Source organism: Lethenteron reissneri, chromosome 15 (genome assembly GCF_015708825.2).
Source record: "Lethenteron reissneri isolate LAM-NWPU_2019-01 chromosome 15, ASM1570882v1, whole genome shotgun sequence".
In the NCBI taxonomy this organism is placed as follows: domain Eukaryota; kingdom Metazoa; phylum Chordata; class Hyperoartia; order Petromyzontiformes; family Petromyzontidae; genus Lethenteron; species Lethenteron reissneri.
The window spans coordinates 2,229,228-2,250,463 of NC_083793.1; the positions used below are offsets into that span (position 1 = coordinate 2,229,228).

At 42.0% G+C, this 21,236-nt stretch overlaps 2 protein-coding genes across 18 annotated transcripts in view; one reads left to right on the forward strand and one right to left on the reverse strand.

Annotated features, from left to right (window-relative positions):
* Positions 1-21,236, reverse strand: part of LOC133342581 (macrophage mannose receptor 1-like) — a 163,094-nt gene that overhangs the window by 15,013 nt on the left and 126,845 nt on the right. For 5 of the 17 annotated variants that reach the window (XR_009755166.1, XR_009755167.1, XR_009755168.1 and 2 more), the window contains exons 1-6: positions 8,307-8,870; positions 5,569-5,967; positions 4,500-4,728; positions 3,515-3,720; positions 1,500-1,691; positions 7-173 (exon numbers count right to left, since the gene is read on the reverse strand). Coding sequence is in view for 12 of the 17 variants with exons in the window: in XM_061551794.1 (XP_061407778.1) it covers positions 7-173; positions 1,500-1,691; positions 3,515-3,720; positions 4,500-4,728; positions 5,569-5,967; positions 8,307-8,379 (1,266 nt within the window). In the remaining 5 variants the exon portion in view is untranslated. Of the gene's footprint in view, positions 1-6; positions 174-1,499; positions 1,692-3,514; positions 3,721-4,499; positions 4,729-5,568; positions 5,968-8,306; positions 8,872-21,236 lie in introns of those variants that run through there. The other 12 variants (XM_061551783.1, XM_061551784.1, XR_009755169.1 and 9 more) reach the window with 12 other exon arrangements.
* LAMTOR5 (late endosomal/lysosomal adaptor, MAPK and MTOR activator 5) lies at positions 9,894-15,788 on the forward strand. Its single transcript, XM_061551780.1, has 4 exons — positions 9,894-10,058; positions 10,968-11,029; positions 12,256-12,373; positions 13,775-15,788. The coding sequence occupies exons 1-4, from the start codon at positions 10,024-10,026 to the stop codon at positions 13,833-13,835; spliced, it is 276 nt and encodes a 91-aa protein (XP_061407764.1). The 5' UTR covers positions 9,894-10,023; the 3' UTR covers positions 13,836-15,788.

Genomic DNA, 21,236 nt, shown 5'->3' on the forward strand with positions numbered 1-21,236 from the left:
GACTACCATTAGGCACTTGTTTTTTTGTATATTCCGCATTCTAAAAGAATTTGTGAATTCCCACTCTGTGGCGTTTACGTCACACCGTGATTTTTTCCAAAGTAAAACATTATCATTCGCACACAAGTATAAGTTTTTGCTGGTTGATAGAACAGTAATGTATTCATAGGAATCTGCAAAAAAAATCAGACAATTGTAACGTGAATAATTCATTCATTATCTATGTAACGCACACATTCTACCAGTTTGCATTTTTCTGCAAACTAAAATTCTATTCACACGTTTCTTTCACAATTCATGAGGGTAGGCCACTAGGTAGATGAAAATGATGTTCAAAATTCCACGTTTGAATCATGACCAGTAAATGGATTATAAAAAATGAATGTGAAATTTTACAAATGGGCCAAGGTCTTTGTTACAAAAGGGTTAATGCACGTCAGGTTTTCATATTGCTAAAAAAATATATATTTAAAACATATATACCCCCTTCACATTCATTCATGTTCTGAAATACAGTATGTGTATATTGAACTTCTTTCTTTCGCAGTGTATGTAGCCAACTATGCTAACATTCCATTTAAATGGAAATGTACATGTTACAAATACTGATGCGAGAGTTATTCCAAAGCAGTCTTAACTATCTTTACAAGGGCCCTCGGTTTCCTTGAACTTGGCAATTTATCTTTGTCGTTTGCAATATCCTACACAGCCTTGCCGTGAATCACATAACGTCTTTGAATCAATTACTGAACTTGAATCAACTATTAAACATCTCCCACTCCTGCTTCCTCCATTACAAAGATGCTGTCTTTCCCTTCCGGCCTTCCATCTCTTCTCATACCCTGGGGGCTGTGACTTCCCAACTACCTCTCCCATTGTCCGAGCTCCTGCTGTTTGTGGCTGTGCATTTAACGCCGTCCCTATCGTGTAACAACACGTGCCAAAGCCCTTCGTGTGAATTGATTTTGCCTTGGCGCTGATGACTTGATTTATAATAAAGCGTATGGGCCAAGTGTTGAACTTTTCATACTTAAATCACCATTGGGTGGTCATTTCCATTGGTAGGCTTGAGCCTATGGCAGGTCAAAGGACTACTTCCCACAGTACAATTTATTTTGTTAAGCCAGGCAGGCTCGATTAGAATTTTCGACCTTAGAAATACTGCGCATGAGACACCCACTGCCGAAAAATGTTCAGTCTTCCAAATTACCAATCGGACTTGGATGGCACTGCACATTAAGTATTCCTGATTTTGTAATCGTATATTTTTAAATCAATTCACATCTGACCTCCCTGAAAATGAGTGAATAATCCGTGTATGCACTTTTATATTGACACATGCTATAGTGCAATCATTGTAAATGCTGTAGCATATATATATATTTTTTAAGGTGTTTATATTTGCGAGCCCAGATTTATACCATTCTGTGTGCTTCGTGCGCCTTAATGTCATAATTATTACCATCGGAAACGCCGTTATGAGCCTCGCACTTTCTTACCTCGATTGTTATCGAGTAGCACTACGTCTGTAGTCTTGCTGTGCTTATCTGTCCACTGAAAGACGTTTCCCAAAACTCGCGATCTCACCTTTCCATGGCACAAATTTGCTATGTATGAATACGGAAGGATGTAATTCCAAATGTTTACGTTTCTGAGGAGACCGACATTCTTAATTTCATTATCAAATGGTCCTGCAATAATAACACCATAATATATGATTAAAAGGAACACATGCGCGCACACACACACATCATGCATTATATGTAAAACATCACAAACCATTCTTATTTATAGAGTACATACTCTCTGGTTCTTTCGGTAAAGTCACGTAGATAGAAAAAATAATCAATTAAAAGAAAACACGATGTTTCGGTCGCAACACAAGCGTCCGTCGTGTTTTCTTTCATTTTATTATTTTTTCTACCTACGACTTTACCGAAAGAACCAGAGTGTAGATTCCTGTAGTCACGAACACTTGAAATCAAGATTATAGAATACATGTTAGGACATTTGCCACTTCAGGCAGTCGTTTGAAGGGGTTTCGGTAGTATGTTTCCTGTCTCTGATCAGCAATATAGTAGCATGCTGCTGGTTGAATGGACAATAAAGAGACTCGGATATAATCTGCCAGAGTAGGTCACTGTATGCAAATGCCGTGACCAACGTTTAAGAAAAGACTGTCCTGAGAGAGTGAAAAAAACCAAGGAATCGCGAATTGCTTCCTTAAGGATACAAAGTGTCTGCACTGATAGATGAGAGAGTCGCCTTGGGTCACAGGAGAAACAATAAACGGCGGTATTACGTGCAATGAATAATGCATGGTTATAAAGTTGATTCGCTACTGATTTATGCATCAGTTTCTTTAGCACATTCAACTATTCGTTTACCCAGGGACACCCGTGTAAACAGGGTCTATTGACCCACTTTCAGGACAGTTCTGCTCGGGATGTTTGGCCAAATAAATCGTGATTATTTGTGTCTTTAAAGGGGAAACACCCTATTAGTATATTTTGGTACTGACAAAGGAGGTCCCATGATGTAGCTGCTCACCCCGAGCTCTCAGTACTCTGGTAGTGCGTTGTCTTTGAACTGTGCGCCTTTTGGCGTCATCTGGTCGAACACCATATGAGACTAGGCTCTAAAGAAAGCTGTCTCTGGTGTGGAACAATCAGTTTCAAAGACAATGCATACATTATCAGAGTTTTGTTTGCATTTGACTGCAAGTATTGTGGTTAATGTAAGCATGATTCCTTGCAAAAGGTGTCAGTTTTGTTGCCAGAAAAAAGGGGAAACCCCCTATTAGAGTCTAGATTTGAAGCTTTCGTGACTGCAAGGATTCATATTCTTAGGTTTTTTCGGTAAAGTCACATAGGTAAAACATTAAAGTTAGTAAAATTTTATTATATTATTTTATTTTACTTTTACTAATTTTAATGTTTTACCTACGTGACTTTACCGAAAAAACTTAAGAATATGACCCCTATTAGAGTATTTGTGTCTGTTGAGGGATAACGGGATATCTGGGATGGAATTAACAAAAACATTATTTTCAGCCATTTGTCACTGAACTTTTGGTTGAAGGTCTCCCCATGCCACGTCAGCCATGGAGGTTGCTTGGCCATTCTTAAATGATGAGTAGAGGTTGTAGGGAAGCTCATGAACAGTTCATAAATCACTCATTAATGATATCAGCCGATGTGAATCGAACTCAGACGATCAGGTATACAAAATCAAGTCGTCAGGGTTAAAAGCAGACTGCAACAATCACTGTGCCACTGCTCCCCTATTGCCTGGATATAAGTCCATAAATATTGAGGATATAACACTCCAGAACATATTGCACGTGACGTTTTTAATTTCCGTGGTTGTGGCACAGATCTGTAAGGCAGTCCTCTGGAGGCAAGAATTGGCCGATCACATACGATTTGTGAAACTAAAAAAAAAAACTATCAACATTCAATCTCACCCAAAAATTATTATTGGAAGCACCAGGCTACTCAACTACAGGCCTCACCGTTAAAGTTATCTGGCAGCTGCCAAATAATAACAGTTCCCTCCGGCGGGATGGTGACTGGGCCATGGACATTGGTGCTTACAGAGTCCACGAACCATCCATTGATGTATATTTCACACAAACTCGTTGTGCTACTCACAGTCAGCATCACCGAATGCCAGGTGGTTAATGGTAAATCGAGCCAGTTGTTGGAGTAGAACACTTTCCTGAGTGAAACACACACACATACGGGTTAATATTGTTGCATAGGCCGGGTTGTGCTATGATTAGGGTTTTACTCAGTTGGAAGGTAGCCAGTTCAAATCCTGCTTTAGCTCGATACAATGATTACCACGTTGCGGAGTGCCAGCAGCAACTGTACTCAGCAGTAAATTGCCCCTGCCGTGGAAATGTAGAATTTCCACCATGGGTGCAGGGTTATCAATGAAGATAAATATTTCCCTATTGTTATTCTTAGGTTTTTTCGGTAAAGTCACGTAGGTCAAAAAACATGACACGCAAATTCGTGAAGCGTTCCATATTTTTGTGATTTTTATTTTTATTTTATTTTACTTTTTAATGTTTTTTGACCTACATGACTTTACCGAAAAAACCTAAGAATATGAATCATTGCAGTCACGAAAGCTTCAAATCTAGAATTTCCCTATTGCTTGTTTGAGCAGAGAGACACTTTGAGCAGACTATACACGTTAAGACTATTTTTCACGAGGGTCCTGCATTAGGTCAGTATCCGTTAGCAAGTGTTTTGGATGTGGAAGGAAACCAGATTACCCGGAGAAACCTTCGCACATACGAGGTGATGACACTCAGCACTATCATTTCCTTGATTTAACTCAGAGGAGATGGCAGCATTTAGGTACACTTGTTTAAAAAAACAATAGTGAACTAATAACCAATCTTTTTATTTTAAATGTTTAACTTTTTCTTGTTGGCATAATACTGCTAAACCAAATGACAACTAATGAATAACAAGTTTATAACATACCCCATAACACTGAACTCAATTCCCCGTGCGAGGAGTACAACGGATAGTAGTGCATCTCCTTGTATTGTGTAGTAGCATAGAATGCACATGGCGGATGTCTTCTCAGAATAATTAATCCAAAAATTAATTGAGAAATCCTTAAGGCTTTTTGAAATGGCTTTCTCATATTTCAGGAGACTTTTCTTAGGTGGTAGGGTGGTGAGCAATATATCAAAGCCATAATTAAAACCTGATGATGAAAAAAAGAGACAGAAAACAATGATTTCTACACGACACTCTTTACAACAAAATGTAAATAAACCATCATGAGTACTGAAAAATGTATAAGGCTATGATTCAGGTTCAGCATGAACTGACAATTTCAACACTGCCCTTAATAACATTGTCTACAGAAAAAAATACCAAAAATACTTGGTAAACAGTTTCGTGCAATGCACCATTCAACAGTCATGCCAATGATTTACCAAGCAAATAATCCTCACGGAGTCTCAACACTTCTCTGGAAGATGCTACATTGGAATGCTTGGCCAATATCATGAATGAGGATTTGGCATGTGGGAGGAAACTGGGCTAGACAGAAAACCCATGGATATGAGGATGACTCAGTGTTGCCATATCACAGTCCCACACCTGAAACACCTGTCAAGCTCTGGTGATTATTATAAAAGTAGTACGACCTTTTAAATTGCCTTCATTGAATGGACGTCAGTTGAAGACCGTTAAAATCATTGTTTGCAATAATTAGCATGTTTTAAGCAGCCAGACTCTGTTTATTGTTGGAGTGTACCCTGGGTCAGGAAACATGATAAAATAAAAACGGAGCTCAGTCGTTTATCTCCAGAATTAAAACCACGAAACACACCAAGAGCCATCAACTGTACAGTATAATGGTTGGACCCATTAATATATTGAGTAGAAATGTTGTTGAATAGGGCTCATTAAGCAAATAAACCTCTACTCAGAGACAAAAACGATCATTTTAGATTAATTGTCTGCAGCCACAGACACGCATAAAGATATGTTGGAACAAGAATATAAAGAATAAAAAGTCACAGACAAATGTACTCACGAGTTTCTATGGTAAATGTGAAACCAGTTATGTCCAAGGCATTGATATCTTCTAATATTACATCACCGTTAACAATGCTAAAGAGCAAAGACACATCATCGCAATGTAGATAGATGTCGTTTTCAAATATATACCAGGTAATGATGTATGTCTCTTTAGTTGACACTGCCACCTTAATAGGTAAATTTGTCATTCTAAATGCATTGTACATTTCAAAGCGTCCCTCCATATTTGGTGGATTCAACCAAAGCGTAACTTTTAAAAAGTTTACTTCTAGTCTATAGTTTACAAACGCCATGCTGTGTTCAGTTGTCACGGATGTGATGTTCACTGAGACAATCGCAGGCACGACGAATGGCTTTTGGAAAGTTATAGTTGTGACGTATTCTTGAGCAAAACCTTGGGTAAGGGAGGATACAAATGAAGAATGTATGGAATGAGTTTTCAATGCTTTATGGGAAGCAATTTTTAAAACAGTACAACGTATTTTATCCACAACCCTGTTATCCACAACTCCTATTGTCGACAGGAGTGTTAGGGCCTGCACTCATTATTCGGGGCCCTACATTTCCTATTATCTGCAGATTTTCCTATCGTACTTTGTCCGCTGTTTCGCCGATGAGTGGAGTCCATCAGCAATTTAATCTTATTGTCTATGATTTTGCCGGCGGGTAAGTGGAGGGGAATTTGCGGGGCAACCGTTTGGCAATATAGCTTCTGTGACGTGTGTCCCCACGTCACTGCAGATTAATTAAGTTCTTCTGTCAGTTTAACACGCAGGCTTTCGTGACAAATATCATCCATAATACAGGTTTTTTTGGGTTCGATAACATAAATGTGTCGTTAAACCTGCCACCACCCGACACAGCCAATAAGAAGAGGTTTGTCACATAAATAGAACAAGCCAATTCGTTACTGATGTAGTGGCGTCGGTGGAGGCTGCTGCACGACGCATAAGCCGGCCTGTGTGAGGCACGATGCGGGCCGCTCTCACCAGCCGCATGCAGTGCCAGCCTCTGGCGGTTATGGGGCAAAAGCTCCAGGGACAGCTCAGGGGTTCGCCGGGGGCCATGGCACTCCAGGTGAACCCGGAGGCCTGGTGACCAGAGGTAACGGCAAAGGAGCCCCAAGGAGGGGGCCGGGGGGACCACGGGACCAGCTCCCTCTCGAAGGCTCGAGAAGGGAGGCGTGGCCAGGGGCAGATGAAGCCCCGGGACTGGCAATATAAGCCGGACCCCTGAACGGGTCCGGGGGCTGCTGCTGTGACAAGACTGAAGACCGAAGCCGTCACCTGGAGAAGACCTGCCCGACTACAGGACCCGGACCCGAGGCAGGGTCCGGTCCGAGATAGCCACTCCGTGTGAGCGAGCGTTAGCTAGCCCGGAGGAGATACCTCCCTAGGGTAGCTGGTGAAGGTGCAGCTATACCCCTTTGTGGTTAGGGCGTATTGTAATAAACGTGTTGCCTCTAAAAAGTATCTGCCTCCCTTGTGTGAACCACTACACTAGTACAGCACACCAGTGTGTTGGAGAGCGAAGCCACATTGAGTACAACGTTTCGCCAGTAATTACAACTGGCATCATAAAGCGACAGCTTCATCAGGCGACAGCCAAATCTGGTGGTTTTAACGACACATATATTTCGCTAAGTTGCCCCCACCTGAAGAAGGACGCTTGTGTTGCGCCCGAAACGTCGTGATTTAATTTATTTAAAATTTTTACCTACGTGACTGTGATAACACTGGTCAACACACTTTTTCTGGCATGATGTATTCCAACGGTTTTAAGGTAATTTTGGGGTGCTGATTCCAAATCTGGCATCAGTTTTTGTCTATCACATCAGGTTTTTGAGATATCAAATATTGCATTTTCAATAAAAACTGCAGAAGAAAAATATTAAATAAATTTGGATATCTACATAAAATTATATTATAAACACACTATCCTAAAAATACAGCACCATATTTTAACACTAAAGCAGTCACTGACTCGCAACAACTTGCAATCATAAGTGACAAGAGTTAATTTCGGATAAAATCAATGAAAATGGGGTATGCCGATAGCATAAAAATGAGATGTGATAGAGCAGATTTGGAATCAGACCAGATTTGGAATCAGCACCTTGAAATTAGTCTAAAACAGCTGCAAAAGTCCAGGCCAGAAAAAATATTTTTTTTGTTGACCAGTGTTATTGGATATTACGGCCCTGGTTCAGGCTGCAGGACCACATGGTTGGCAGGTAAGGGCCGAGAAGCAACATCAGAATCAGAATACTGTATGTACACTGGAGGAATCCGATGAGCTATAAGAATCTCTTTTTTTGCATAATTGGTTGTACTCCACTGTTATGTTCTCAAGTCTATGCAACCTACACTAGTCAAATGTCTATGTTCAGCGTCTCCCTGATAATACAAACATGGAAACTCTCATCGCTGTTGGTGGCACTGAGCATGTGATGACAATTCCACATGATGGGTTTTCTACAGGAAGACCACAGTTGACACACAAATTGGTGCTTATTCTAGCAACTCTGGATGGATGTGATGTGACCTGTATCAGTATTTTAACACTGTTCTATATGATAAAAGGTTCAGTGGCCAGCTACATAAACAAAGTTGAAAAACTGCCATAAATGACTCAGATTGAAATAGGTGCTAATGGAATTCTTTGCTTTGTTTGATGAGACCTACTTCATGTGTTGTGTATTTACGCATTACATTGTGTATACGTGTAACGTACCCGTGTTAACGATGCATACAATTGCGAGAATTGTAATTGCTCTGGCTTTGGCCACATTTGACAGTGGACACATTGGGAATGTTTTGAATTTGGAAATTAACTTCCAAATAATTTCAGAGTGGCCTCGTAACTTAAAAGTTAGCTGAAAAAAAAAAATCGGATTAACTTTAACGAATTGATATAAAATCACTTCAGAATTTCAAAACATTCTAACAGATCAAATTTAAAGCATAACACTACATTTGAATCCTATATTTGATTTAAAAATCCATAAATTACATTTATATACAGTACTGCATTACGATGTTACCACGAAAATATAATACTCAAACAATTAAGATTTCAAACATTAAATAACTATACAGGTATTTACAAAGACAATTCCTCATGAACACGTCTTAAAATTGACTAAAATAATCTCAAAACCTTCAAATTCAAAATGTAAACGTTAATATTATAGCTGCCAAAATACGAACTGCAGCAAATAAACGGCAGAGCCGAGGTCCGTTTGATTCTCTGCACGTGGCCGGGGCCTTGTCACGTGGCACGGGCTCTGTCACGTGGCAGGGTCCTTGTCACGTGGCCGGGCTCGTGCCACGTGGCAGGGCCCTTGTCACGTGGCACGGGCTCTGTCACGTGGCCGGGCCTTTGCCACGTGGCAGAGTCCTTGCCACGTGACAATGGCACTACCAGCTGCAGGTCAACTGAATGTGGTGGTGATCGCCGCCATGTGAAGATGACAGCACGATTTGACAAGAGCATATCTCAGAAATGTGAATCTTTATTTATACTGGAGATGTCCAGTAGGGAGCGGGTCAGAACGTTACAGCAACAAACAATACAACGCGATAGGAGTACAATTTATAGGAAAAGTAAACAAATCACCTTAAACAATCTTCTTGGTTCTTTCGGTAAAGTCACGTAGAAAAGAAATAATAAAATTAGACATAATAAAATACAATTCTCACGACGTTTCGGCCACAACGCAAGCAGCCGTCCTCAGGTGAAGAACAGGTCTGTCGGAAAGACAGCGTCTATTAAACAATATACAAGTAAAACTCACTAATTGTGTTTAATCTTATCAGGTAAGGCTCACTGAGCTATTAGCTTATTTTTCAGAAGCGACCTGGCCACAAATGATAGCTCAGTTGCTCATCGTGTAGAAATGCATCGCAGCAAAAACATCAAAATAATCTCAACGCACTTTATAAAATGTGGAGGGGGGGGGGGGGAAACTGATGAGCCAGAGAAAAAAAACTAAACTCTGTTAATTCTGACACTTCGGTTCTTTCGGTAAAGTCACGTAGGTAGAAAATAATAGATCACGACGTTTCGATCGCAACAAGCTATCATCAGGTGTGAAGTATTATCAGGTCCCATTCACACGTGTTATTTTAAAACGCGATTTCACGCGCCACGCGACCCCAATGGGCCTCCATAGCGAGCTGCCGATTACCTTTCTTCCCGAATCGATTGGTGCCGATTTAAAAATCTCGATTCGATTTTATTGCGCTTGAGCCGGCTCGATTCCCCCGGGGCCGGAAACGTCTCCTCGCTCACGATCCTAAGAATCGAGACATAAACATCGATGCAGTGGAATCGATTCCCACGTGATTGCATATCGCTGTGGGATAGCGCGCGGCAAGTCGATTGCTTCTCTTATCTTTTATCGTAATTATTTAGCCGCAACATACTCTACACTCGGCTCGTCAAGACGATGGAGTCTGTCTTGGAGAAGCACTTGGACGACACGTGAGTCTGAATACACTTGAAGGCTGTTGACATCGTCCCGAGAGCACCTATAATTAGCTTTGAAACCGGCAAAGAAATGTCCCCATGTTGTAGCTGCTCAGCCCGAGCCTATACATGCTCTGATGTGCGTGGCATTGTCTGGTGGGGAGCGGTGGTGTCGTGGTTAGCGCTACGCTCACGGCCACCAACACCAGGTGATGATTTTCTGAACAGGTCCTGGGTCACCTCTAGGTCGACTCGGCCTCAAATTAGTTCCTGGTGCGGTGCGTAAACATCGGCACTAGGGAGACAAAGGCGGTCGGGCGTGGTGCTGGCCCACCCCACCCCCTCGTGTGCCGTTCCGGCCTTCATAGGTGCTCGCTAACAGCACTTGCCCCTATAGTCTGTTACAGGCTACACGAGGGGTCTTTGTGGACTGCTCATTTTGTTCTCTGGTGGTGACACCGGTGAGATGAGGCCGTCAAGAAGGCTGTACTCTGGTGTAGGCCAGTTTCAAGGACAATGCCCATACATTTTTACCAGAGCATGTTTGTTTGCATGTTCGCCACACAAGTGCCCTGTGGTTAATGCAGAACTCGTTAGACGGAATGGATGGGCCGTGGTCGATGCTAACGAGACGAGTAGCAAGCCCGAGAGACGTCCATTTGGGGAGATGGAGCGATGAGATCAGCGTTGTGTGCTGGTGTTCGGCGGATCGTAACATTACAGAACTTGGGAGTAAGTCGTGGCAAGGTATGGCGACTGATTTTTGGGGTTGCCTTCATCCAGCATTGGGCTCACATCATGGCTGGTATTGGCATTTGAAGATGGCAGAAATATGTCTCAAACTGAATGACATTACAGCATTTTCATATGTGGGGATGTGGATATAGTCGAATGTGTGTGGTTTGTGTGTGTGTTCTTTGGCAGGATGAAGAGCCCTGGTGTGATGGGTGTGTTGTGTACAGACAGCCATGGCCTAAATCTAGGAAGTAAGTCAATCAGAAACTTGCAGCACTGGATAATGAGTTGCACAGACACTTGCACAACACAATTCATGTTTATATGATAGTTGCCACTTAACATGATAATGCTGGTGACCATGATAATCTTACACTCATTTGTACAATGTACTCGTTTTAACAATAGGTAAGGTAATTTAAGGCCAGTAAGGGCACAATAGACTAGGAGACTTACAATAATTGATAGAAATGGGTTTTGAGAAATTCTTCATTGAGTTTCACAATTGACTTTAGAGAGGGTTGTGCAATTACAAGTTTGGCCGATTGATTATTTATTATGGGTACCACTCAAATAGCCACATACGTATATGAGAAAGTTACTTTATTGAGTAGGATACCTTGGAGCTGTTAAGCTGGAAGTAGGATCACTACGATCAACCTGTTCTCCAAAGTGCTGTGTTTACATTGACGCACCACCCTGCCTAAAATGTGGTCGTTTGGTTGGCATATGGGCAGTTTCACAATTATACACATGCATTTCAGACACTTTAAGTTGGTGGATTTTCAACTTGGGCATTGTATGTCAACCAACAATGACTATTTTAGATTACACGAATGTGTATTTCCTGATACGGGATTAATACTCATAAGATACAGTGGTGTTGATGTACGCAAACGAATAATTTCACTCATGCTTGGATGGTGGTTGTGCATGCAGTTTCATAACACACACCGATAAGCCACACTCTATTAATAAAATTATATACTCGTTAATGTTCTAAATTATATCCATAAAATTATTAAAATGAATTCGAAATGGTTTGAATGTGATGCCTAATGTTGTGGAAATGCCCAAGTGTAAGCAAAAGCATTCATGACGCGAGTTTTCGAAAGCTAGTTGCGTGTCGTGGTATGTGGTGTCACTCTTGTTATCCTGTGCATTGCTGTGACGGTGCTGTGTGTGTGTGCGGCAGTGTCGTGGTTCGCGCGCTGTGCTACGAACTTGGCAACCCGGGTTCGAATCCTGCTCACGGCCAACACCAGTGATTATTATCTGAACCGGTCCCAGGCCTCCCCTGGGTCGACTCAGATTCAAATGAGTGCCTTGGTGCCTTGGGGAGACAAAGGCGGCCGAGTGTAGTGTTGGCCACCCTCGTGTGCCGTGCCGGCCCTCATTGGGTCTGGCTAACAGCACTTGCCCCAACAGTCTATTAAAGGCTACACGGGGGATCTTTGTGTTTTGTGCGTGCCTGCAGGTCGGGGCACTCTCACTGAGAAGCACGCTGGCGTGGTGTCTGTGTTGGCGGCTCAGGCCACTCAGCTGTCACCGGACCCCATGGATGTACCTGTGGTTTGTCTGGAGTCAGACAATGGGTCAGCACTGCACCTTACAGCGCATACGTGGATTACTGATAACAGCCATGTATTTTAAGAGTATTATTGCTATTTACTTATAAGAGCATTATTGCTATTTACTTAAAACGCTTAGCGCACAATTGGAAGTCCAAGTATTGTATTGACTAATCCAATTTAACATTAGATGTTATATATATTATTTGCTTTTGCACAGTTTTGTCTAATGGCCACTCATGTTTTACGTGTTATTTATGCACCTTTGTTAAACGATTTTCTGCAATTGAGACCTTTTGTCTCATTAGACTTGTACATACTCTATGATGATGGATCGGATGTAAAAAAAGTGCTGTAAAACTTGTATCGTTCATCAAAATATATTCAATAATATTGGAATAGTCTTGAGACAAGTGTTAGAATAGAGGCTAATGTATAATGTTTATACCATAAAACCCCAGATAGCTGACCTAATAGGAGGAGCCCTGCTCCGGTAAGCTGAAAATTCTGGATAACCACAAAGCCAATAAAAAGCTAGTTAACAAAAACCCTTTATACATGTGATTAAGTATTAAATGCATCAGTGTCTGCTGAGTGCATTTTCCTCTATGAACCGAAGCACAAAATACTGTAGTCTGTGTTGGTCTACTGTAGTCTAACTTGTACTGTATTATAATACAGTATTTTCCATCAGTTGGTACAGAAAATTGCGACCCCCAATCTCAACCAGGCATCTCCCATCCTCTATCATCCCTCCCGTCACTCACCACTAGCATATTGTACCGTAAAACACGTTTGACTTACACTGCATAACATATTCTAGTGCATATTATATAACTATACAATATTTTACGGCAAGTCTTAGGTATATTCCATTTACGTCGATTTATGTACGTAATTTTTTTATCAATTGAGAAAGTGGGGTGAACGAATATTATGCGCATCATGCAGTGACAATTGCTTATTTTAATGCGTGTCATATAACCAGGTTAGTAGCTTATTGAGATGTATTATATCTTTAAAATATAGCTCCGATTAATCCATAGTAAAGTAAGCGACTACATTATTGCAACAAACTTTTTTATAATATAATACTATTTTATAAAAAGTTTGGCGTTGACACTGATGATGGCGAACTGTTGCAATTGATTTCAAGGTCGTTCGTTTCCATTTCGTCATAGGCTTTAATACTAATTACTGTCCACTTTTATCTGCTGCCTTGCATACATTTCGGGCAAATATATTTTCGTCAACATTGCAAGAGTGGCTTTTTGGCTCACTGTTGCAAAAAGGTGAGTGGCACTAAAGGGGCACTGGCTCAGCAGTCGATAATTCACCCGGCGGCTTGGTTTGTATGCCCCTAGCTATGCTGTGGGAAATCACATGCTGCACTGCCGTTGAAATTCTTTTTTTTTCTTTTCGCAGGAACATCTTGATCATGAAGCACAGTGACATTACAGTGGCGATGCACAAAGTGTCCTCGTAAGAAGCCAAAAGTGACCTTTGTTTCGGAGAGCAGAACGTGGCAACGCAATTGAATTACTCGCTTCAGTTCCTCTCGTGGCTTTCAATATTCGATTGCCGCATGACATGCTGTTGTAAAATTATAATGCGCGGTGTGCGATGCTCGTAGGAAGCATTTACAACATTAAAAGTGGCAGTAGTCTCGTGTACATAAGGAACCAAGGTTGTGCTTTGTAAAAAAAATGTGTTAATTTGTTGCAATGCGCTGGTGTTATAAACAATTTTCACATGGCTGGCTGTAAAGTATTAAAAGATAGGTGTCATACGATATTAGAAAGTTTGCTGTCTGGATTCCTGTCTGGATTCCTCGCTGCGTGATAACGTCGCCCGCATCCCACAGCGTTAAGCCGGATTCGTCCGTGCTCACATCAAACTCCACCATTTGTGCCAGATATGCTACGGTCGTACTATAGTAGAAAACAAGTTTTGCTGGCTGGCTGGCTGTAGGGATAAACAGATCCCAAGAATGTGCTGGGCTGCTAGTGTATAGTAAAACAAAACGGTGAACGTTTGTTGATAATTTAATTACACTTGCTTCGAGTTAAGTGCACGTGTTTCCCATTACTCTTCAGTTTGTAACGCATTGTAAACACATTGTATTCAAAGAGGTTTCCTACAGCTTGTAGGTATCATTTTAACGATGCTTGTCCGTTTAATTAAATTACATCTTCACAAATTGACCATATCTTTTAAATTTCGATTTAAAGCTTTCGTGACTGCAGGGATTCATCTTCTTGGTTCTTTCGGTAAAGTCACGTAGAAGGGAAATAATATAATAAAAATATAACATAATAAATAACAATTCTCACGACGTTTCGGCCACAACGCAAGCAGCCGTCCTCAGGTGAAGAACAGGTCTGTCGGAAAGACATCGTCTGAATGACGCTATTATTTCCCTTCTACGTGATTTTACCGAAAGAACCAAAAAGATGACCATATCTTGTTCTCCATAGATGGATGTTTTTGTGTTATGGGATTTTGTGTATATGCTAGGCATGTAATAATGCAGCGATTCATTCATACAAATACATTATTTTGTTTCAAACATGTATTGTGTGTCAGAATAAATGTTTGAATTTGAAAATTCGAAGTAAACTAGCCTTTTGCCCATCCAAGCACGGGTGTATTTCAGTAAATCTGAAACTTGCACCTCCCATTAGCACGCTTGGCTACGTACGCCGCGCAAAAAAAGTTCAACATACATGGAGGGATTTCTAGACTGAGACATTTAAACGGATGGAGATAGGGCAGCCAGTGAGTTGGCGGAGTAGAGCAGAAGTGTGGAAATTGTGGGGGGAGGTTAAAAAAAAAATGATCAGGGACGAGGCATTTTGTATCTGTCATTGGAGAGCAGCGAGGGCGTGGGCAGGAAGGCCGAGAGGAAGAGAGTCGCAGTCGTGAACGGCGAGTGGAAACGAGAGTGAATCGCTGTGTCACATCATCCAGTGAGACTCGGTGAAGCGGTGTGTCACAGGAAACCTCGAACGCATTGACGAAACTGCGTCTCGGAAGCCGTTAAGTGGCTCACCAACCTCAATATTGAAGTTTAGTTTGTCCGCACAATCCAGACAAACGCCTAAAGAAGACGCTCGTTGAACCAAGGCTCTCAAAAGTCAGATCGTCACACGAGACACTCGTCAGCCGTGCCGAACCAGGAGCAGCGGAGTGGGGCATCGCTGTGACGATCCCTACTCCACTCCCCAAGAGGCCATGATAGATGCTCACAAATACATGGTTGTCAATCCATGCGGTGTACCCGTATTCTTGTACAGGGGAATTTCGTTTTCGGGTCCATATGGCGTACAGCCGTTTCAATACGGGCAACAAAAATTGTTTTTTCTTCTTGGTTCTTTCGGTAAAGTCACGTAGAAGGGAAATAATAAAATAAAAATAAAGCAATAAAATACAAAAACAATTGTTTTGTCTATTTGTTAGTGTTTCTCCCTTGTGATGGGGCTTTGTAGGATGAACTTGGGAGAATTATAAGGGGCACGGGGTGACCAATAAGGCCTGAATTGGTCTTTAATCAGGTAGGGCACTAATAAGGGGTTGACAGGTATGGATGATGCCTCCTCCACTCACCAATAGGTTATGATAGATGTTCACTAACAACATGTACCCCTTACAAACGAGAGCAAATTGGGGATATTTTCCACTATATGTGTTTAAGCGTGCGTGTGTGTGAAATGTATGAAACGGCATGCTTATTTTTCTCTTGAGCGTCACATTGTTGACCTTTTGCACACTGATGGAGGCCCAGCCAGTGATATTTTAAGTGTTGAGTCAAGACCGCAGCCAGAGGCATCACAGAAGACATATTTGGGTCAGGTCTCATAGGAGTCACACTTAGATAACTGAGGCTTCAGGAAGAGTTGTTGCAAGCAAGTTATGTAGTTTTCGTGACTGCAGGAATCCATACTCTGGTTCTTTCGGTAAAGTCACGTAGGTGGAAATTAAATAAATCACGACGTTTCGATCGCTGAAGCTTCAGCAGTTTTCCTGCTGTAACCGTCTCACCTGATGACGATTGTGTTGCGATCGAAATGTCGTGATTTATTTTATTTCCACCTACGTGACTTTACCGAAAGAACCAAATAGTAAGTTATGTAGCCTTGGCCAGAACGAGCTGGGAAAGTGCTTAACGAAAATAACAAAACGTTGCTGTTCTTTCTTAAAATTAAACAAGTGTCGAAACAAGTCTACTTCAACTACAATGCACTACAATAAAGCAACTGGAATTGTAGGTGAGAGGAGTACGTACATTCACAGGTGTGTAATTGTTCAAGAACGTCTTTGTGGGTGTTTGTATTTGGAATCGAGTTTGAAAACATGACATTGCAGCAAACACGATGCTTCATATGACTTTAATACGGCCAAAATTAATTACTGGAATGAGCTTTAAAAGTTTGCACTATGTCATCGGCGTTGACCTTCACGTACTAGTTAATCACTCATTTCGAGGACAAAGGAGAAATGACACGTGTGAACAAGTGATAAGCCGTAAGACTGCATATTTTTTCAGTTTACAGAAATACTGTCACAACTGTCTCCCTGCGCCAGAAACATGTCACTGGTTATTGAAAAAAGTATGGCTTGACAGAGAGTAATGACTTACTTTGATGGAATGCTGCGTGTATATTTACATTTTCGCGAATTGCTAAATTTTTGCCTTTCAATGTTTCGAAGCGTGAAAACTTTCCTAGTTGAACTCTATGCTTTGATACTCAAATCGCGTATTCACAGAGCACATCACTTCATTGTCAATTTTAGTTTTTTTTCCCACAGGCGTTTGCCCGTTGAACCAAGCTGGAAGTGTGCTCTGGCCAGCATGAGTTATCCACAGATTTGATTTCATTACCAGATCTCATTTTTTCCAGTTAAAACGGTTACCATTCGGGAAGGGTGGTCAACCACTGATATGATCCGGATCTGGGTTAAATTATGTCTCCATATTTTCAGATTTTAACATATTCCTCCATTCATTCTGACACCGAGCCGAATCACTTAGAATGTATGTATACATCCTCAAAAGCATCAACGCCTCGACTATGTCCCTTCCATTAATAACGTTTACCCCCTGTGTGGCACCCTAACCAGCTTAAGTGTTACTCCGTTATTACGCTTTACCCCTCGCGTTCCCTGAACCAATCCCGTCTGACCATACTCCCTTCCTCTGGGGTTTTTTCTTCATTAAAATACTTCTTGTAAGACTTGAAGGTAAAAAAATTATGTAACAACAAGTATGTGTAGTGAGCGTCTTCCGCGACACGTCGAGTAGAAGGCTTGTTTATTAAGAGCACACGGGGCTATACATTGTGTCACGCAGCGACACACAGGCGATCCTTACACATAGTCCATCTCCGACATACGCTCCGCTAGCTGTCCCGACTAGCACAGCGACGGAGAGGGTCTTGCAGAAGATCAGCCACGAGGTCGGAGACGAAGAGATGACGACGAGCAGCGATGCAGCCAGGACCCGCAACAGCACCCGGACCTCTGGTTCGGCCCTCCTTATATGCGCCCCGGCGCGGCCAAGCCCCACCTCTGGCCATGCCCCCTTCCAGAACCTTCGAGCAGGTTCCCGGAGCCTCTAGATTAACTCCGCCTTTCACCTTTACCCCAGATACGCCCCCTTTATAATAAGGCATTACGCAATTCCCCCAAAACCGCAATTACCCCTTCAGGCCGACAGGTGTCACCCTGTCATTACACATGTACACATGGAAGTTCATCTATTGTGAAATTTTTGAAGTAATTCACTTTTAACGGAACATTCACACTTTAGCGTGCAGCACCTCTTCGGTGTCAACCAGTGATGTCATTGTATTCTTTCCTCACATGACACAGGATGGCCAATGCCATGGAGAAACCCGGGGAAGCGATGTTCAATTCGGTCATTGTACACTAATTAAGCGCTGCAATTGTGAACTCCAAATGACGTGTTTTGCGTAGACTGCACCGCGAACATAGAGACAGAGACGCATTGTTAAGCCAGGTTTGTTTGTTGGTGTGTTGCATGCCTCTCTCGCTGTGGTACTGAGAAGGCTGTGCTGCCCAATCGCTGGTATTTTTTTTCTGCTTCAACGTTGGCTGTGGTATCAAGCGTTTTTCGGACTTAAAGTAAGACCTATTTTAAGACACTTCATACAGTAGAGTAGAATTAAATATTTAAATGAGTAGATTATTTTACAGATTTAACTTGCTGGCACTCATTGAGTACAACGTCGCATAACCGACTCACAGGGGACCGTGGTCTGAGGATGAGTAAAAAGATTGGATACGTGAGCCTTCATGTAAAATAAGAGTTACACCATCCACAAATAGATTACTGGACAGAAATAATGAGCAAACTGCTTTAAACAAGATAAATGATTGACTGTGCTTTAGAAGTCAATGTTTTCGTGAGACTGATAATACATCACTGCTTGTGAACAGGATGTATTTTTGAATGTCTGTAGAAAAATGTCATCTCCACCATTCCACGGATATTACATTGGGGCTGTGGGCGGTTCATTGGGCAGGTCCGAGTTTGTGACATGCATATCGGTGTGACCGTGGTGGCAGGCTGCCAGGGTTGGGTGGCTCAAATGCTGCCTCTCTGCCCAGCGATGCTCCGGATGATTGCTTCATCATCAACTCAAGGCAACAGCCACCGACAGCAGGGCCGATGTATGTGCAGTATATGAGTTGTTGCTTTGCTATAAGAAGTTGACCATTGCTTATTTAGACCAGATCTTTTTTTTTAAAGAATCTTAAAGTAAATTTTGATTTAAAGCTTTCGTGACTGCAGGGATTCATATTCTTGGTTCTTTCGGTAAAGTCACGTAGAAGGGAAATAACAAAATAATATAGATATAAAAAATAAAAATTCTCACGACGTTTCGACTGCAACACAAGCAATCGAAAGAACCAAGAATATGAATCTTAAAGTAGGCCAGATTTTTAGAGTGGGTCCTCGTGTGAATCGGTGCAACACAACACAAAGGTCATGTTCCCATGGGCCAACAAGGATGTCATAAAAACAAAACAACTATCGATTGGCACCAGGGACTCAGTGTCACTTTTGGTAGTCTGGTAGTCCTCGCCAACGATTCACGGTGGCTATTGGGTGGATTACAGATAGACTCCATGAAGTTCTTGCCCCACTTCATCACGGATAAGAGGAGTTATACTGAACTATGTCGTGTTATTACATCCTGGAGTCGTTACATATGGCGCAACGTGGTAGCACGTTCGATACTTGTTGCAGAGCTTCGCTATTCAAACACGGTGGGCCGTCCTGGTTAATACTGCAGGTGCGTCCCTTATCAACTAGGCGACATATGCTTCACTGTGGACGTTAACGATCCCGTGACACCGCTCAACAAGAGGAGGCCGTTGTGTTGTCGGTGTCGCGGTTCAAATTTTGCCGAATTTTAAAATGACTCAATTGTGATTACACGCAGCCGGAGCAGCATCGCCCCCCCCCCCCTCCCTCTGCCAGGACACGACTCCAGACTGTTTCTACAAAACCTGCCCCCTTAACGGAAAGTAATGACACGAATAACAAATATACTGGATAATTATTACACCTACGCAACTACTGGCTACTGACTCAGTACTGAGCCGATTGCGTGTACACTACTGGTTCCCTCAGCAGCACAATATTCTGGACAGCTGTAAGAAAAAAGGCCTTAATAGCTCGTTCCTCCAGTATAACTAAATATGCAGATTCCGACAATCAGCATGAATGTCGCGTTGTTGAAAGAAGAAAAACGTGGACTCAGAAAATGTCACGATTTTTGGGGGGATTTTTTCGTCTAAATTAAAATGCGTTGGTGTCTCTTTGGATCCATATCCAAAAATGTTGGGGGTGTCTGGACACCACCCGACAGCCACGGTGGCTGTGTCGCTGATTGGCAACCTTTGAGCCAGCAGCAAGTAGTTCATGTTTCATTGGCGGGGAGGGGGTGGGCACCAGCCTCTTCATTGGGACACCCACATATCAAATGTGCGTTTTGACTCTTCGTTACGTCACGGTAGATTTAGACTGTGTGTGGCAGGTCACCATGTCCGCAACACCCCCAACGAACACATCTTTCAAAAAACCCATCAACGTCGACAACAAATTGTATTCTGTGCGTCGACACACGCTGTAGTGTGTGGCCCTGTGTAATAATAAAATGTGGGGGGGGAATTTAAATTACAGTTAATGTTACATGTTTAAAGTTTAACACGTTTGCTTTCGCGACCAATATCATCCGTAATAATCTAACCCAAAAAAGCATGTATTATAAATTCAATATATGATCTTACTATACTTACCTATTATAAATGATTGTACTCTTAAGAAACATGCGTTCACAGTATTTGGCTGCTATAAATGTCCACGTGATAAGCCACTTCGTTGAGCGATCATTTGTGGCCAGGTCGCTTCTGAAACACAGCTGCTTAGCTCAGTGGGCCTGACCTCTGTATATGTGAAGTTGAACTTCTTTCACACCGTACGAAGCCGGCCGCGCTAATCGGAGATGCGGGGAAGGACTACTAATTCAATAAATGGATTGTATTTATTGATATTACCTGGTAAAATAAAATACAAATATATACATTTGATACGTAAACAAAATGAGCAAATCTATATGATATGATTTATGTTTTTGGCTATAGTTCATTCTGGCTCTCATCCACCGTGTATGTGAGAAACGGCGGCTGGAGCAATGTTATACATTTTTATTTGACCGTAAGAATTCCTAATCGAGGTGGGGGAGGGGGCGGCGCTAAGAATCATCTCCCCAGCTTCCGTAAATCGTGACAGTAAAATAAAGACGTTGAATGTCACATAAGGACTCATGGGCCATTCCTCTGTTTTTTTTCCCTGTCA

Excerpts from the sequence above, each read along its gene's own strand:
- LAMTOR5 (XM_061551780.1), top strand. The coding sequence starts at position 10,024 with ATGGAGTCTGTCTTGGAGAAGCACTTGGACGACAC. Across the intron at positions 10,059-10,967 it reads GAGAAGCACTTGGACGACAC|GATGAAGAGCCCTGGTGTGA; the intron begins GTGAGTCTGAAT and ends GTTCTTTGGCAG. Across the intron at positions 12,374-13,774 it reads TGTCTGGAGTCAGACAATGG|GAACATCTTGATCATGAAGC; the intron begins GTCAGCACTGCA and ends TTCTTTTCGCAG.